The sequence below is a fragment of the Penicillium samsonianum genome (genome assembly GCF_028829775.1).
Source record: "Penicillium samsonianum strain IBT 33392 chromosome Unknown utg000003l_segment0_segment0, whole genome shotgun sequence".
Classification (NCBI taxonomy): domain Eukaryota; kingdom Fungi; phylum Ascomycota; class Eurotiomycetes; order Eurotiales; family Aspergillaceae; genus Penicillium; species Penicillium samsonianum.
This window is the reverse complement of record NW_026643261.1, coordinates 3,322,264-3,340,716: the sequence shown is the minus strand read 5'-3', so window position 1 is coordinate 3,340,716 and position 18,453 is coordinate 3,322,264. Positions and strand designations below refer to the sequence as shown.

Here is an 18,453-nt window from a genome sequence, read left to right as displayed (position 1 = left end):
CATAGAGGCTCATTATACATGGCACTTCCTTGCTTCCCAGATTTTGTCTACGAGAAAGCCAAGTACTGTCATATTAGCAGAGTTCTTTTAAAACCCTTGTTTTCATGGAATCTACTTCAATGACCAATGTGAATACATATACATAGGTATCAATGGTCGTTAAATTCCATCTGTGTTGCCTAACCAAAGGAGAGAGAAAAACTGCGCGAAATCAGAGCTGACACACATCCTTACTGTTGCTGATTTTCCTCGGCTTCTTGTTCAAACCTGCAGCTAATTTAGCCACGCCATTCCTAGACATGGCACGGTAAGCATTGACAGCTCTGCTGACGGCCACTGCATCCGTAAGAGCCAGCGGAGATAGAATAAGGTAAGATATTGAAGTCATCCATGATGGATCCATATGGATGATAGCCCATTTTGATGGAATGGCCGTCTTCCAGGTAAATTGCCGACAGAAAGTAGACCGTCTCTATGAAATGTGTATTGATTGGGCACCAAAATGAAAAGGCTTCGCTGGGCCTGGTTTGGGTGATTGGTGGTATAATATATATCTTCTACTCATCCTCCTATATAGAAAACACAGAAAAGAAGAAAAGAAGAAAAGAAATTAAGTTACTATGAAAGGGAATATTTGCAAGGGGGAATAGCAAAGCACAAAAAGCCACCAAAAAAGGAAAAGCAACAAGAGAAACAAAACGAAATATAATCAAAACTCCAAACCCCAAAAGCCAAACTACCTCCAAACCGGCGCCTACACAGAATAGTGTTATTTATGCCATTTCTTCGTCGTCCCAGTCTTCGCCCTAGACGCACCCCCCTCCCTGCGATGCCAAGGATCCAAAGGCCAAACCCACCCCCTCACCCTCTTAGCATCTCTTTTCTCCCCAATCTGCGGCTCAGGAATCCACTTATCCTTCGCCTCCGCCAGAATCCTCTGACGAGTCATCGCACCAGGTCCGCCAACGTTGAGGTGAGCAGAAGGCTGATGCGGAAGCGGCACCGACTTCGATAGCATCAATAAGAAATACAAGCCTAGACCTGCCGTCATAGCTGGCAATGCATCCTCAACCGGCTCCGGCTCCGACGAGTCATGACGCGAGGGGAACGAAGAGCTCGATGACGACGAGAAAGAGCGCGCGCTGATGGGTGTTGCGAGCGGTGCGTCGCGCGCGTGTGGGCGTGCTGTCTTGAGCGGGATTGACGCCGCGATCTCCAGGTACCCAAAGTAGGGGACGTCGTCGCCGGTGTCACAGCCTGCTCGCACGCAGACGAGCTCGATCTCAGTGATGATGAAGCCGTAGCGGCAGGAGTGCTCGCGCATACACCGTTGGAGGTGGGCTAGTCCGTTGAGGTATTCTACACGTCTGTGGGGGGCTTCGTTGCGCATGCCGGTGTTCCAGCGGTCGAAACTTTTCACGATGCCCACTAGTCGGCCGCGTGGGAGGCCGGCGCTCGTTTGTTCAGTGTCTGAAAGATAGTTTGCTAGGAAGTGCGGGTGGCCGTGGTTTTTGTGGCCTGTGTTGCGGACATCTGGGGCGGCGTAGAGTTGGAGGTGGTCTTTGCCTTGGGAGACGGCTAGGGCGGCGTTTATGCGTGGTGCGTAGAGGTCGCGGATTAGGCTCACTAGGTCGTGCTCGGATTCTGGCGCTAGGCTTCCTGGTGGTACAGCCACGCGCGGTGTGAGCTCTGCTGGGATTTCGGTCTTCAGGAGCTGGATTAGTTGGCTGTCCAGGGAGTCGAATGTCGCCAGTGAGAAGGAGCTCCAGCTGCGCAGGTTGCGGATGTCCCACCAGAAGTAATCGTGTAGGCCACGAGTTGGAACTACGCTCACGTTGCGGACTAGGCTGATTGGTTGGATTGGTAGCGTCAAGTATGACAGTAGGGTTGTGGACCTTGGGGCTAGGTCTTCGTGGGGACTGAGTAAGACTGGTGAATTCTGGGCAATTGATGCCTGGCGGTAGTTGTATTGAGGTGTCGGCACTGTCAATGGAGTTTGTGTGCTTGCAAAAGCATGCTGCCCCCCCAGTCTCTGAGAGTATGATGGGTAGGGCATGATGTTTGGAGTGATTGGGGTGACTGGGGTGGTCGGGGTCGTCTGGGCGTGCATTTGAGGCGCATATTTTGGCAGCTCCCGGTAGGTGGGATACCCAAATCGAGTCAAAGTGGCGGCATCGATGACAGATGCCGACACCGAGCGTGAGTGGCCCCCACCTGCCTTACGCTTGTACGAAGGGGTGATGGTCACAGGCGATGACAAGGCGGAGAAGCTGCCATGTGTAGTCGTTGGCGCCGGTGAGATGGGAGAGGCCAATGTCAAGCGGTCTGCGACATCGCGTGTGCGATGTCCGGCAGATTGCCGCGCTGGTGGGTAAGGGATGAATCCAGGAGGTGGGTTCCGTGTGTTGGACAGAACCCGACGGTGACGAAGTGGCCCGCCAGCAGACACTGGCTCAATCACGACGTCTTGAGGTCGGATCTTAGGCAATAGCTTCGGGCCATGATGATGCCTGGTTGGCGAGGTGGTGGGACTGGTATTTCCAGTCATAGTCGACCAGGGAGATGACTCGCTTGAATAGACGGAAGAGTTGGAGGCATGACGACTATGCCCAGAGCCGATGTATTCCTCAAGAGAAAGACGCGGCGGCGTCGTTGGCCGAAAGCGAGCGGAATCGACAGCAGACATGATAGTGAAGTTGTTGACTAGGCGTGTCACCAATAACAATCTATCATAAGAGTAACAAACGAATGAAGGAACTGATGTCTTATTGACCAAGTCGTTCACAAAAGCATGATCCAGAGGGAGGATGTTTGGATATTAAATGGACATCGACAGAGTCTCAAACAGCCAAGCATGATGCATATAAAAAGATTGACTGACGAACCCTAGCCGATCTAGAAAAGATGAAACATGGAGAAGAGCCCCATTGTAACGCCTACGGAGCTTGAGAATCTTTTTTTGGGATCCTAGTCTCCGATCAGAGGCACATCCACTCGATGAAACGCGAAACTGCCGACATTGTGCCTGAGGACAGGCATGTTGAGCAATAAAGCCCTTGAAACTGCCCCTCCGAGGGGGTCCAGTCCGGCATAGTGCGGTTTCATCGGACTGTCGCGCGTTAAGATGTTACTATATTTTGCATCTTCTTCAATATCATTCTTCAAATTCCCTAGAATGGTTAGTCTGCTGCAAGATTCTCGAGATGTTCTAAAAACGGCAACAATTAGGTCACATTTCCAGGTAATTAGCGGACTTGTTGGTGACTCTCCCTGCTTCAGGACTCGTGGGGTCAGCGGTTAAGGGTTCCAAGAAAGCAGATGGATAAAAATAGCCATCGGAGTCATGGAATGTGTGATTCCAGGGTCTAAACAGAGCCAAAAAAGACTCTTTGAAGGGAGGGTACCTGCTCTAGATGCGCCAGTGGCCGAATGTGATATCGAAGTCGGCGGCTACATGTGGGGGATGAGTTTGAAGTACGCGCCGAGCACCGGCGTCATATCCAGTGATTGGATAGTTTGATCTTGAAACTAAGAAATGTCCCATAATTAGCAACAATTAATGCAGTTGATGGGGGAGTTCATGCAGGAGACATCTAGAAAGAGGTTGAGGTCAAATCGGGGTGATCAACACCTAACCGCGCATTGACCCCTGGGGGTGTTTCACGGTTGTTAGTGTACATTTTGATGTAGTAATGTAGTTAATATCGACTTTTTAGGTACACAAAAGAGTTATTTGGGGATTCATCTCATTAATTTGTCTTTTAATTATTTCATGACATTCATTTCATGTGGGTCGAAATGATTAAAAACACCCAACCGAAAGAGGTAAAAAAGAAAACGAAAAAGAAAGGTCTCAAAATATCCTTCCTGTGGTCTATGCACCTTGACAAAACATTCAAAACGCTCGGGGGAATCTCTCTGAACCGTCTAAACGACACATCGAACGGTAAAGGCAATCGCAGAATATCAAAGAAACTTTAAGCCTTGATCTCGTACTTGCGGCGGAACATGTCATCCACCTCAGTCAGGTAGTAGACACCGGATCCAATAGTCTCGGTGTTACCAGTGGGCTTGAAGTCCTTCTTCAGGTGGGCGTGCTCACGGAGCTTGCACATGGCATCGTACGCAGCAGGCTCGAGGATAGTGCGAGCATTGAGGCGGTTCTGGAGGTCAAGCTTCTCAACCATGTTGGACACATCGCCGACAATCTTGGCGCTGAACATGGAGCTGGCAAGACCGGAACCGTAGCTGAACAGACCGATGCGCTTGGACTCCTTGGGGTCGAAAGCGACGTTGCTAAGCAGACTGGCCAAACCGCCGTAAACGGTGGCAGTGTACATGTTACCACACTGGGTGGCGACCTGGAGACCAGGGTTGACACGTTCGGCGAAACGCTTCTTGGTCAGACCCATGAAGGTCTTCTCAACAACCTTGTCGGTAAGAGACTTCTCGTAGTCCAGGTCGCGGAGCTCGGGGGCAACCTCGGCGAAAGCGGGGTGCGAGGGGTTGGCCAGGAAGTCATTGTAGAGCATACGAGCGTAGGACTTCTGGACAAGCTTGCAAGTAGGGGCGTGGAACAGAATGTAGTCGAACCGGTCCAGAGGGGACCGGGACTCGTCGAGGACACCGTTAGTACCGTTGGTCTGGGCCTTCAGGAACTTCTCACGGGCGTCGTAGGCCTTGTAGCAGGCATCGACAGCCTCAGTGTAGCACCGAAGGGAGTAGTGACCATCGACGACGGGGTACTCGCTGGTGAGGTCAGGCTTGTAGAAATCGTAGGCGTGGGTGAGGTAGGAGGCACGGAGACCGGGCTCGAAGACGATAGGGGCATCGGGGCCGATGACCATGGCAACGCAGCCTGCACCACCAGTGGGGCGGGCAGCACCAGCGGCGTACAGAGCAATATCACCACAGACCACAACGGCATCACGGCCATCCCAGGCGGAGGACTCGACCCAGTTGATGCTGTTGAAAACAGCGTTGGTACCACCGTAGCAGGCGTTGACGTTGTCGACACCCTCAATGTTGGTGTTTCCGTGAGGAGCGAAAAGCTGCATGAGAACGGACTTCACGGACTTGGACTTGTCCAAAAGGGTCTCGGTGCCAACCTCGAGTCTTCCAACGGACTTGGGGTCGATGTTGTATTTGTTCATGAGGGAGGAGAGGACGGTGAGGGTCATGGAGTAGATGTCTGCCGAGAAAGATTAGCCGATTGGTCTTGACCTCCTTTGGAATCGGTATACATACCCTCACGGTCATCACAGAAGCTCATCTTGGTCTGTCCGAGACCGATGGTGTATTTTCCAGCAGCGACGCCATCGTACTTCTCGAGCTCGACCTGGTCGACACACTGCAATTTACATATCAGTATAGATCCCAGGTTATAATATAGACATTGAACACTTACCTGAGTAGGGAAATAGACCTCAATGGCCTTGATGCCGATGTTTTGGGGACGAGCAGCCATGGTGGGGGTATGGAGGGGCAGCTTTTTTTTTTTTTTTTAGGAAAACACAAGAGGAGGGTGAAGGAAGATGATGTAGAGGATGGAGAAGATGGAGAAGAGTAAGGGTTAAGATTAAGAAAAGAGGAAGAAGCCCGAAGAGAAGGCAATTGATATAAGAATGAAAAGGAGTCTGTGTACTCGGTTCTACCGTGTACGATCTGTCACCACTTATTATTATTTTTCTTTTTTTTCTTTTTCTTGTTTTTTTTTTATTATCTAAGTGGGGAGATCTACCCTTTTTTTGTTACTTTTGTTACTGTTCCTTTGGGCCGGATAATTGCCTAATATATAGCTGGAGTATATAAGTGTGTAGGGGATATTTGTGAAGCTATCCCCGACTCTCCGTGATGGAATGTATAAAACACTACTTACTGTACTCACCGCTAACTACTACACTTCAACACTTCAACAAAGAACAAACAAAAACAAATAGCAAATAGCAAATAATAAATAGTTACATTTAGATACCTGGGTCATTAGTGTTGTACACTGCTACGTGGCTTTAATAAAAAAAATAAAACCTCAACATCCAAGCTACGGTGTAGAACTGAGTCTGCCATCTTATCGATCTCTGTCTCCACTCAATTCTTTTCGTTGCTTCCTCTTTGAGATCTTTTAATATCTTTAATATATATATATTTCCAAGATTCCTTCTCATTCCTCAAATCTTTATTACATTAGTGGATGGAACAACTTTGGGCTTAGGATGGCAAAGTGGCATCACTTCGGAAGTCTTGGATATTTGGATATTTAGCCTGAAACTTGCTTCTCTACAAATGTTGTAGTATTCCACACAGCCCTAATGTGTTCAAGTACCTCTAATATCCCAGAATTTTCAGTCTTCCTTTGCTACCTAGGTATATGTTGTATTATTCTGATACTGCCCATCTTTATCTTTGACGTGCGACGGGGGTATGTAGCATAATGGAGAACATCTGCACGACACTGCATTTCCGAGGTCTGATATATATATATATATATATAAAGGAAGGATTCCCAAATCTATCTCGAACTGATAAAAAAATATCCCAACATACTAATATCATAGCATAAAAAAATGCTAATGCTCGAATATCTAATGCCATGATGCGTAATGCAGTACCTCGGGAAAGTTGCCAAGCGTGGGTCACTCACTCCGGGGGTGTCTGCCTATCTCCTGTCTCTCTCCTATACAACTCCATCGGATTCTGGACATACTCATTTATCGGCATATGATGTCGGACGTCGCTCATTTCCCTTTTTCCTACAGATCATGATCCTCCGGATCTCCGCACCCGCGTTACACCCTTCTTACAGCTCTCCGGAGCCCCGTATCTCCCACAATGGGCGACGAGAAGTTTGACTATCAGGCTGTCCCCATTCCTTCTTACGCTGAAGCCACCGGCCAACCCTCCTCCTCTCGATCCGACCTCGGCGATGGAACGGATGTTGAACGACAAGGGCTACTCGGTCGCGACCATGCCTCCACCCGCGGCTATCACCCACCAACCGTGGAATCGGCGCGCTCCAGCCTCGATGACCTGGAATCATTGGCCTCACATTCAGACCGAGAGTCGGTGGAGGAACTACGACGGGAACTAGATCAAATGGACGTGGATGATTCGGCATCGGCCTCCTTAACCGGCAGACACGCCCCTCTACGACATCGGTTTTCCAAGCAGCTATCGAGTCTGAGCCGTACCCTGTCCGCTATACAACGACCCTTCCAACGATATATGCCCAGTTTCCGCTTCACGATAAACCTCAGTGACACGAGGGCACGCTTAAAAGATCAGGGGTGCATCATGCTTCTCCGAGTGTTCGCTCTTTTACTAGTGGTCACCCTAGTGTATGTGTTCTTCATTGCAGATGTCTTCAATATCAACAGCCGCATGGCCATGGGTCAGACCTATAGCGCCGCCTCCGTCGAGAACTTCATCCAAGGCCACATCAACGAGACCAATATCGCCGAAAACCTGCGACGAGTCACCAACTACACCCACATAGCTGGCACGGAAGGCAGCTTTGCGCTATCAAAATTAATTGAACAAGAGTTCCAGAATGCAGGGTTCGATGATGTGTCACGGGAGGAATTCCAGGTCTACCTCAACTATCCACGCAAGGATGGGAGGAGAGTCGCAATCATCGATCCACCCAGTCTAGCTTGGGAGGCGAAACTCGAAGAAGACAATGCCAAGGACCTGGTCTTCCATGGACATTCGAAATCCGGCAATGTGACTGGGCATCTGGTGTATGCTAACTTCGGATCCCGGGAAGATTTCAAGCTACTTGGCGACAAAGGAATTTCACTCGATGGCTCGATTGCCTTGGTCCGTTACTATGGGACTGAATCAGACCGCGCATTGAAAATAAAGGCCGCCGAATTGGCCGGGGCTGCCGGCTGTATCATCTACTCCGATCCCTCTCAGGACGGATTTCGCAAAGGCCCGGCCTTCCCCGAAGGACGGTACATGCCAAGCGATGGCGTGCAAAGGGGCGGTGTCAGTATGATGTCGCAGGTAGTTGGCGATGTTCTCAGCCCTGGGTGGGCATCCACTCCGGCAGAAAATCATCGTCTATCTCCCGAGAAGAGCCCCGGTCTACCCAAGATTCCCAGTCTCCCGCTCGCTTGGCGCGATGCACAGATACTTTTGCAGGGCCTCAAAGGCCACGGATCCAAAGTGCCAAAGGAATGGGTGGGCGGAGTTCCTGATGTACAAGAGTGGTGGACTGGTGACCAGAACTCCCCGATCGTTCATCTGATGAACCTGCAGGATGAAGTGGAGCGGCAACCTATCTACAATATTCACGGCAGGATCAAAGGAATGGATGAGCGTGATAAGAAGATTATTGTGGGCAACCACCGAGATTCGTGGTGCATGGGAAGTGTTGACCCTGGAAGTGGCACTGCTACTTTCCTAGAGGTTGTACGAGCCTTTGGCGAGTTGCTCACCTACGGATGGCGGCCACTTCGCACCATTGAATTTGTCAGTTGGGACGGAGAGGAGTATAATTTGATCGGCTCAACAGAACATGTCGAAAAGGAGATCGATGATCTCCGCGCGAATGCGTTTGCCTACTTGAATGTCGACGTGGGCGTTTCTGGGCCCGATTTCCGTGTGTCTGCATCGCCCGTTTTTGAGCGCACCGTGCTGCAGGCTCTGGGTCGTATATCGGATCCCTATGCGAACGCGACACTAAAAGACCTTTGGGATAAAAAGGGCTCAAAGATCACCCCACTTGGCGCCGGAAGTGATTATGTTGCATTCCAGGATATCGCTGGCACCTCGAGCATTGACTTCGGATTTGAGGGTGGGCCTTATCCATACCACAGCTGCTACGAAACATATGACTGGATGGTCAATTTCGCCGACCCCGATTTCCAATACCACAAAATCCTGGCTCAATTCTGGGGGCTTCTCCTCCTTGACCTTTCGGAGAACCCCATGCTGCCATTTGACCTAGAAGTCTACGGCGATTCCATTGGCGGATGGGTCACAGACTTGGACAAATTTGCCAAATCAAAGAAGGCCGAGGTGGATATGCAACCCATGTTCAAGGCTGCGACCGAGTTGAAAGCCAATGCTGTTACATTCCAGTCCTGGAACAAGATCTGGCATGATACTGTATGGGGCATGGGTGGGTATGAAAGCAATATCATGGCAGTCCAGCGGGTGAACCATAATGCTCGAATGGCTGCCTTTGATACAAATCTACTTGACTTGGAAGAAGGCGGAGGTGTAAGTTGATATTCTGCTTGAACCATCTCTCAACCCTAGCTAACGACTTGTACAGATTCCCAACCGCACACAATTCCGACACGTCATCTTTGGTCCAGAGCTGTGGTCCGGCTACGACGCCTCGATTTTCCCTGCTATCCGTGACAGCATTAACACAGGAAATTGGACATTGACCCAATATTGGATCGACCGGGTCGCCAACATCATCCACCACGCCAGCGACAAGCTGCTCCACTAATGTATTCTACTTTCCAGCCCTTTTCATATTCGTCGTTCTACTCAGCCATGCTTCATCCACGCTTATCGGATCGATTCATTTGTCACGTTCTAAACGCGCACTGTACAGCCCGACACCTGCCATGTGGTTGTCGGGACACCTCTATACCTGCATTTTGGGAACTTCTTTTATGCCCATCATATACCATGCAAGTCTTGAGCTCATACGGGACTTGGTAGATTGTTCTTCTGTCGGTTCCATTGGTCGCGTCATCCCCGCTTTCTTGAATGTATCTAGCTTCTCATCCTTGTCCCGAGGGACCGGCGTTCATATGGGGATATATCACATTTCGTATCTAGCCTCTAAGAGGGTTCCAGCCCTGCCAGTCCATATTGTTTGCTTGCTCACTCCAAATGCTCCACCCTTAGGGTAGTACTTAATTTTCCAGAAGATATTTTGGCGAAGTCAGTTTTGCAGTGTCTTCTTTGAGAGGTTTACGCCTTCATTTCTCCCCATCCAAAACAAGCCTCGATCTTGCCATATTGTATGTTCTATTGCCATTATTCTATCACTGGTCTAAATGTATCGACCAAACATAAAATCTGTCAATTCAACACCACCCCTCCCTTGGCAGCCCTAGTCCTGCTAGGACCTTCATTGGACCAATTTCTTTCCATGCATTCAGTTGATCATGATTCCAGATATAAATTGATCCCATCATTGAGGCCGAATTTGCCGTGATACTGTGGAATTCCTTAGCCCGTCGAGGAATAATGATCATCCATCTCCTTGAGAAGACGAAGTTATGGGGACAAGGAACGTCTTCTTTCGGTAAGTCTAGCGCCTCTCTCGCTTGTTGCAATAGACGCTGGTAAATATCCAGCAGGTGTTCGCCATTCTTCACGCAGCCCTCGGGCAAGTCTTCAAATCTTTGTAGAAAATGCACAAAAGAAGGTCCCGTCTGGGGTACCGTATCATCGTCTGGAAATAACTTGAACCCTTCATCGTACCCTTCCCGCTTGCCCGGCGCCGGGACAACTTGTAAATGCTTATGCTCCCTACTTGACCCAGCTATAACTGTGCAATTAAAGAAAACATAATGTTCTTCCTTTAGTTCACAGATCGTACTCCACGCAGCTTCTATGTCTTCAAGGACAAGAGGCTCATGCTGCCGACGATAGGAGTCCACAGTTAGCAATAACAGCATGGGGCGGAAGACAGGAAATTTGTTGATGATGAGATAGTGAGTCTCATTGACCGTGGTGATGCAAATATCAGGGTGATCATTTGCAATGTCGCTGCCTAGACCGAAGGACATGGGCTGTGTATTGACACCATCTGTCAAGCTTGAGTCGGTTTCAGGGGTGTCCTCGGCCTGGGGCTTGGTTTTGAGAGCTTCAACCAGGTGAAAGGAAAACTGGACTCTTATTAGGAGGGACTGGAGAGAATCGTGCGGTGAGGACGTACGGTCATGCCGCCATCCACCACAAGAATTGGCTTGTTGGGCTGGTAATTGATGATGCCATGGGAGATAAGCCGATCGAATTTTGCGCAAATTTCATCGTAACTTAGATCAAGTGGCATTTTGATAGCGAATGCGAACTGGGATTATCAAAATGATGAGAGGCTGCTAAGTTCAGAACAGAGGGGCAGGGGATACGCATGTCACGCGACCAGGGCATAATATCATAATATATTGGCCCATGAAATGGCGAATAGGCTACCAGTACTCTTTATTACCTCTAGCTATTGTATAGCCCAAGGAATTGAAACGCTAACGTACAGAATACCACTAAATAACTATGTAGATCTTAAATCACTGTCCTCGCCAAGCAACCTAACACAACCTCTTTGCTCAATGCAAAGTGTACATTTTGTTAGGGACTTACATATAAAAGGTACATACGGCAAATTATCAGTTCCTCGACTCTCGAAACAGAGAATAATTCTACACCCACTATTAGAATTTCAAAGGTTATACATAGAAAAGTCGGCTGCACAAAGTATGCTTTTTATTGCCTTCGTATACCCCTAAGAAAAACATCAAATAAGACATCAAAAAAAGCATTTCGGGGGGGTTCTTACCTATAACATCCCTAATACTATCTTGGTCCAAATAGATCAGATCAATAAAGTCTTAGGTCGTCAAGGACGAGACTATTCTTGTCTTTGGTTATACATAAAATGTCCTTTACGGTTTATGCGTTTTACCCCCTCGTATACATCTCGAAGGCATCTAAGGAGAACATATAAGAACACATGTGTTCTTATAGCATTGTCAAGGACAGTGGCCGCATCTGATGATTTACCGTATCTTTCCAAGGTTTATACTACATATGTAGTATGTGAATCGGTTACTTGGCAAGGACCGGGCCTGCCAATTCTATAGACGGAAGGAGACACGCGAAAGGACTAGCGCTTACTCCGTACAGCACATGTCCACGGGTGTATCAAACAAGTTCGGCCTAACCAATGAAGAACAAGATATGTCGGTTGGTTTTTCTACTCTTCCTCACAGATAAATACCATCCGGGCGTGATTCTCGTGTTTTTGCCCAGGCGCAAGCCCGGGCTGAGGTGAGCTGAGGGATCAACAATCACGTCCGTCTTAAATACCTAGGTACACTGCTTCGTAGAATATGCAACCTCTATTCCCATAGTTGGCTCATCATACGATTTTTATCTTTTTCCTCTTTCCCGAAAGTCGCAATGTCTGAGCTCAAAGATCCCCTTGATTTGGCCGAGACTGGAGATTTGTCCAAGTTCTCAAAGCTTGAAGCTACACTTGTGCACACTGAGGTGGAGCGGCGACCAAATTCAATATCACAAGACCGTGTAAATCGCCATGCTGAGACTTCAGATCTGGTTGTCAACGAGCTGGATTTTGATTTCGACCTTGCCACAGACCATTATCCACTAGCTGATCTCAGATCTCTCCAGCAAGTCTTTGATGCTGTGCAATACCATCAGCATTTGGAACGGGAGGAGAACTTTTCCCTTGCGACTCGCGTGGAATGCTTCAAAGTTGATTCGCAGGGAGGAGGTATGTCCCTGAAACATATTGTTTCTGTTTTGTATGCTGATACCATATCAAGAATGGCGAACACTTGACGAGACCAACATGGACCAACTTTTACAGGTGATGTTTTATCAAAACCCTGCTTAGAACTTCCGGCTAAACATCTACAAGTCCTATGCTATAAGCCCCGTATTCCCAACAATTAAACCCTTTCCTGGTCGTAATATGCTCGTTTTGTGAGTGCTTCTCCCTGTTTCCCCCAGTTGTGACTCTCATATTGACTTGTCTAGCTTCGCACCCTTAGTGCCTACCGAGGGTACTTCATACGGCTCGCGCATCCTAATGACCCAAAGAAATGCGAAGCAGCTCCTCGAGACACTACAAGTCAATCCTTTGTTTATGCTGAACATGATTGGTCGGCCAGATTACTGGGCCCCTCAGGCGCATTGGGAAGTAGATGATAAAGGGGGGTTGCTAGCTTGCGGTAAGAGCAGTAGAAGCATCAGACATTAAGACATCAAATGCTAATATCACACAAGATCTTTTTTGCCAACATCCTCGTTGGAACCTCCAAGCTCAGGGAGCTCCGCTATCTGTTTACGTGCGCCACGACGTTATTCGGAACTTGACGATATACATCATCTCGCATAAAGAGCTTGATACCTCCATCACCACACTCAAATCTATACTGAACATTGCACTCAATGTTACTTCCGCAGTTAACAAACCAGCTGTCTTCTCGGATGATCCATTTGACATCCACGCTATTCTCTCCACATTATCCTTCGAATCTTCTAAATTCCATGTCAAGCGTTTCCAGCGGTTCATGTGGAAGCAGATGAACAAAGTTGAGGACCACCTCATGGGCCTCGAGATTAGCGATCGCGCTAAACTTGGAGACTTAACAAAGCAACTCCAAATCATGTCCTCAAATGCAGATTCACATATTGCCAATGCCGATGTGGCAATAATCACGGCCAAAGCCATTCGAAATGCCCACTCACGTCTCATCAAGTCGCTCCCTCAATCCAACCCATTTACAAACCAGCGAGCCGATGATTCCATATCCTATATCATTTCCTCCATGGAGAAACAGAGAATTTGGTTCGTAAACTACAAGCAGCGCAAAGACAGCGCCATGTCCCTGGTCTACAATCTCGTGACCCAGCAAGACGCCATCAATAACATCCAGATCGCTCATAGCATGAAGCAAGACTCTACATCCATGAATGCAATCGCTGCCCTGACAATGATCTTTCTGCCAGGTACCTTTGCAGGCACCGTGGTTGGTGCGGGAGTTTTTGGGGGTGCCATCAGAGAGACGGTATGGCTAATTTGGGTCGCAATTACAGTACCGCTTACAATAGGGGTTATGATTTGTTGGTGGTTGTATAAGAGATCAAAGCAGCCAATGGTCAAGGGGAGCATGATGATGGGGAATGATAAGGCTGATTCCGCGGAGACGAGGACGAGCTCTTCTATGAGGAGGAGGTCCAGTGTTTTTTCTAATGCCTTTTCGTTTCGGAGGACTAAGACTGGAATAGGCGAAGATATATAGTCCGGTCTAAATTATCGTTTTTCATGTGGTATGGGTATATGACATCAAATGAACAGCCTTCCTCTAGCCCAACCCATATGGTACTCACACATGGGTATCATAAAACATCAGAATTAAGTGTTCCATCGAACTAAACAGGAGGCAAAGAAGGCTCAATCGCCAACAAAGACGGATGATCCGCCAAACTCTGCCAAAACCCAGCCTCGAAATCCCACAAATCCTGACTCAACAACGCCGCCCACTCATCATTCCCCTCAACCCCAGCCAGTTCAGGCAGAGGCTGCGCCGGATCCGAATGAGTCGAGTCCAGAAAACGCTGTATCGTCCGTGTAGCCTTAGAAAGCAACGCATAATTCGGATCCCCGGCTTTAACAATCGTCCCGATTTGAACCTCCGCTACAAACACACTGAGATCTTGTAACGACCGTGTCCGGTGCGCTCGTGGCATGTGTTGTTTCAACATGGCCAGAAGCATTATCCCCGCAGCGGGGAGACCGTAGTATGCGACCTGGTTAGCATGTATGTTAGATAATTGCTTGCAATTTGGGGGGTTTATAGACAGGGTATTTTATGTAAACGTGAAGTCAATTCATGCATACCTTCCAAATAAGACCCGTCCCAGAGTTAGTGAGCTGATCCCGCAGCAAAATAATCTCCACAACGAGCGTGAGCATCTGACCCGCCGTCTCGATGATCGGTAGATCGGGCTCGGTCGGTGATTTAAGAAGCAGGAGACGGAGCAAGAATAGCACATGTAAGTGGTGCAGCCGTACGCCGGCAACAAAGTCTCGCTCAAAGGGTCCTTGCGTACATTTCTTCAGACTGCTCTCGAGTCGGAAGTGGGCTGGCAGGTGTTGCCACTGCGTCTCTGCTTGGCATTGTATCACGCTGTACCATTTCTTGATTAGCCATTGTTTCCATTGAAATATTAGGTGCTTGCGTTGCATTTTGAATACCTTGCTCGTTGCGCACATGATGGATCATGCTTGTCCTGAAGAAGCTCCCAGATCTCCTCCTTCAGCGATGCGCACAGCGCAGACCACCGCGTATCAGCTCGGTACCCGGGCTCCGCGTCTGGGGTCCAGTCTGCTGAGCCTTCTTCTGCATTCCGGCAGGATGGGATCTGGAAGTGACAGAAGCGTTTGTTCATTCGTGGCGGGCGGCCGAGGAATATTGCTATGTTCTTGTCTGCGGAGTAGATGCGCGCGAAAGCTGTTTTGCGCAGTTCTTTGAGAAATGGTGGAAGTCCCGCTTTTATTTCAATGTTTTCGTGGTAGCCTAGAGCAAATGTGGAGGATATTGCGTCGCCTAGTTTGCGCCAGGAATGGTAGCCTTCGAGGGGTTAATATATGGCTAAGTAGATATAGTAATTGCGGATGGATGGCTGGAAACCTACTCTGATCTCCATCCACGTAGGAATGGACGATGAAGTTCTCGTATTGCATGATCAGTTGTAGATCATTCAAGCAATCTAGGGAGAGGGATATCTCCAATGCGAAGTCACAAAGTTTGGTGCATAGTCTTCGGAGTGTGTACTGTTCTTGCTCGGTGGTATATAGAGACGGAAAGAACGAAATGTCAATTGTCGCTCGAGTGACAGCGGCAAAAAAATTCCTAATGTCTCCCAACGAGAATTGTGATCTAGAAATTGAGCCGAGAAACCAGCCAGGTCAGAGGTATCATTGAAGTGCAGCGGCTGGGCCGAGTTCTGCAAGAGACGTCTTGCATAGACCAGATGCCAGTTGTCGTCGTGATAAGTGAACAATTGGCTCACACTCTGGGCACATTGGTCAACAAAGGGCTCTGCTAGGGCCAGGTTGGCTCCTTTAGCTAGCCAGAACATGACGAGGTCTTTCATGGCAGACAACTTGTATGTCGTCAAGAGATGTTTGAGGATATCCGCGCCTTGTAGGACTAGATGGTTGTCGCCAAACAAGTCCGAGTGTAGATCCTCTGGTACTGCTTGATGACTACCGGGGCCATGGTCTCCGTCCGGAGTGATGTGCTTGAATATAGCTGCATGGCTAGACGATCCTAGATACCCAGGGTTTGGGTATAAATTACGTCTTGGATTAAATGACGGCGATTCATCAGAAGAACCAAGGCTGCAAAGATATTATTAGCCAATTCGAATGCAATCCAGGCAAGTATGAAACTGACCTTTGCTTCTCGACTCTTTTCCGCTTAAAGGGCGTAGTCCTGTAGATGCAAATCCCCTTGCTAGCACTACAGCGCGTGCAAACGGGCAGCTGATGGTCGCATGCCAGTTTAGCCTTTCTACAGGCTTCACAAGCAGCCAGGCGCGACATGGCTGGTCTGGCGGAGTTTCGCCCGCGAGTGGAGATAAAAAAAGAGTAATGTCGGCTAACAACGGCGAGATCGGAGAGTCGGAGAATCGGCGTGTCGGCGATAAGATGCGGGGATCCATCCATCTATACATATATAAATACTCGTCTTTCTTCTTCTCCGACTGCAATATCACATTCATCATGACTCAAGATATAAAGCTCGCAGACTACCTGTTCATCCGGTTGCGCCAGCTGGGCGTTGACTCCATGTTTGGCGTCCCTGGTGACTACAACCTTCGCCTATTGGATTTCGTTATCCCCGCCGGCCTCCACTGGGTGGGCAACTGCAATGAACTCAATGCCGCCTATGCGGCAGACGGATATGGTCGTATTAAAGGCCTGTCTGCACTGATCACTACCTATGGCGTTGGCGAGCTGTCCGCTATCAACGGTATTGCAGGCGCCTATGCCGAGAACACACCTGTGTTACATATTGTCGGAACTCCACCGCGCCCGCTTCAGAGCGCACGCACGTTTATGCACCACACTTTCTCAGATGGCGACTACCGTCGCTTTGCAAACATGTCGAAGCATGTCACTGCAGCTCAAGTCAGGCTAGAAGATGCTGCCACAGCGCCGGAAAGGATCGACTATGTCCTGCGCCAAGCGTTAATCCACAACCGTCCGGTCTACCTCGAATTCCCCGATGATATGCCCGACGTGCTGGTGTCGGCTACAAATTTGGAAACAAAGATCTGCATCCCCAAACCACCAAGCTCTACCCAAGAGCCCCAGGTGCTGGCTCGGATCTTGGAGAGAGTGTACAGCGCCAAGCGCCCATTCATCTTTGTGGACGGAGAAAGCACAGGTCTTGGTATCGTTGACCAGCTCGATGCTCTAATCAAAGCAACCAACTGGCCCACATGGACAACCGTGTACGGCAAGGGCCTAGTCAACGAGCAGCTGCCAAATGTGTACGGACTGTACGCGGCAGCCTTTGGCGACAAGCCAGCGCAGGAGTACTTCGAGGAAGCAGATCTGGTCCTGACATTCGGACCGCACAAAAGTGATACCAACACCTATTTCTTCACATCAATCCCCAAGCCCGCAGTGGCAATCACATTCTCAGGGAGCACCGTTCAAATCGAGAATGATACTTACCTCGATCTGTCGGCCCGCAACATTCTATCAAACCTACTCCAGAGCCTCGACTCAACACGCCTAGTCAAGGCCAACGGACCCCCAAAACAAGAAATCACATTGGCCAATATTCAGAACACAGACCCACTCGCCCAAGACAACTTTTACCGCCTGGTAAACCCGCTCTTCCGCGAGGGCGACATAATCCTCACCGAGACAGGCACCGCCGCGCACGGCGGCCGGAACTTCAAACTTCCTGCGAAATCCCGCCTCTTCGGCGCGGTGACCTGGCTGTCGATTGGATTCATGCTCCCGGCAACACTAGGCACAGCGCTAGCGCAGCGCGAGCACAATAAAGGCACAGAAAGCAAGAGCCAGACTATTTTGTTCATCGGCGATGGGAGTCTGCAGATGACGGCCCAGGAGATCAGTGTAATGATCCGCGAGAAGCTGAACATTATCATTTTCATCATCAATAACGACGGGTATACCATTGAGCGGGTGATCCACGGGCGCCAAGCGGTCTACAACGATGTGCCGTTCTGGAGACATGCGCAGGCGCTGAACTATTTCGGGGCTGATGAAGAGCATGCGGCGAAGAATACTTTTACAGCGAGGACTTGTGGCGAGTTGAAGGATGTGTTGGCTGATGAGCGGATTCAGAATGGGTCTGGGGTGAGGCTTGTTGAAGTATTTATGGGTAGGGAGGATGTACAGGGGGCTTTGTTGTATTTACTGAACAAGCAGCTTGATAAGGAAAAGGAGGCAGCAGCAGGAGCAGATTTAGAGTGAGAGAGGCGAGATCATTTGTTACATAAAGAAAAATATATATATATCCATGAATATTTTACTACGGCTTCCTTGGATGGCAGTTTTGATCAAGTAAAATGATGTCTTACTATGATTAATTGTGTGTCTCGCTCCTAGTGCACGAAATGAGAAATCCTTGGAAGAACAAAATCAGGCTAAGTGAACGCCGATTCCCTATGCTCCAGATCCGCCATGCA

The 18,453-nt window shown here is 49.0% G+C and overlaps 7 protein-coding genes across 7 annotated transcripts; 3 read left to right on the top strand and 4 right to left on the bottom strand.

The window, feature by feature from the left end:
- Positions 1–769: 769 nt before the first annotated feature.
- Positions 770–2,686, bottom strand: N7471_004865 (uncharacterized protein; the record flags this gene model as incomplete). The annotated part of the gene is made up of 1 exon (XM_057277584.1): positions 770–2,686. One exon carries the CDS (start codon positions 2,684–2,686, stop codon positions 770–772), a length of 1,917 nt encoding a protein of 638 aa, XP_057137194.1.
- Positions 2,687–3,977: 1,291 nt separating this feature from the next.
- On the bottom strand, positions 3,978–5,467 carry erg13 (hydroxymethylglutaryl-CoA synthase; the record flags this gene model as incomplete). Its single annotated transcript, XM_057277583.1, has 3 exons — positions 3,978–5,191; positions 5,248–5,350; positions 5,408–5,467. 3 exons carry the CDS (start codon positions 5,465–5,467, stop codon positions 3,978–3,980), a joined length of 1,377 nt encoding a protein of 458 aa, XP_057137193.1.
- A 1,361-nt stretch (positions 5,468–6,828) lies between these two features.
- N7471_004863 (M28 family metallopeptidase) lies at positions 6,829–9,463 on the top strand (the record flags this gene model as incomplete). Its single annotated transcript, XM_057277582.1, has 2 exons — positions 6,829–9,225; positions 9,281–9,463. The coding sequence occupies 2 exons, from the start codon at positions 6,829–6,831 to the stop codon at positions 9,461–9,463; spliced, it is 2,580 nt and encodes an 859-aa protein (XP_057137192.1).
- A 589-nt stretch (positions 9,464–10,052) lies between these two features.
- N7471_004862 (putative phosphorylase) lies at positions 10,053–11,026 on the bottom strand (the record flags this gene model as incomplete). Its single annotated transcript, XM_057277581.1, has 2 exons — positions 10,053–10,859; positions 10,910–11,026. The coding sequence occupies 2 exons, from the start codon at positions 11,024–11,026 to the stop codon at positions 10,053–10,055; spliced, it is 924 nt and encodes a 307-aa protein (XP_057137191.1).
- A 1,124-nt stretch (positions 11,027–12,150) lies between these two features.
- Positions 12,151–13,827, top strand: N7471_004861 (uncharacterized protein; the record flags this gene model as incomplete). The annotated part of the gene is made up of 6 exons (XM_057277580.1): positions 12,151–12,484; positions 12,537–12,580; positions 12,608–12,696; positions 12,751–12,944; positions 13,000–13,784; positions 13,813–13,827. 6 exons carry the CDS (start codon positions 12,151–12,153, stop codon positions 13,825–13,827), a joined length of 1,461 nt encoding a protein of 486 aa, XP_057137190.1.
- A 321-nt stretch (positions 13,828–14,148) lies between these two features.
- Positions 14,149–16,327, bottom strand: N7471_004860 (uncharacterized protein; the record flags this gene model as incomplete). Its single annotated transcript, XM_057277579.1, has 6 exons — positions 14,149–14,526; positions 14,618–14,906; positions 14,975–15,350; positions 15,415–15,489; positions 15,555–16,123; positions 16,179–16,327. 6 exons carry the CDS (start codon positions 16,325–16,327, stop codon positions 14,149–14,151), a joined length of 1,836 nt encoding a protein of 611 aa, XP_057137189.1.
- Positions 16,328–16,507: 180 nt separating this feature from the next.
- On the top strand, positions 16,508–18,295 carry N7471_004859 (alpha-keto acid decarboxylase family protein; the record flags this gene model as incomplete). The annotated part of the gene is made up of 1 exon (XM_057277578.1): positions 16,508–18,295. One exon carries the CDS (start codon positions 16,508–16,510, stop codon positions 18,236–18,238), a length of 1,731 nt encoding a protein of 576 aa, XP_057137188.1. The 3' UTR covers positions 18,239–18,295.
- Between the last annotated feature and the right edge of the window lie 158 nt (positions 18,296–18,453).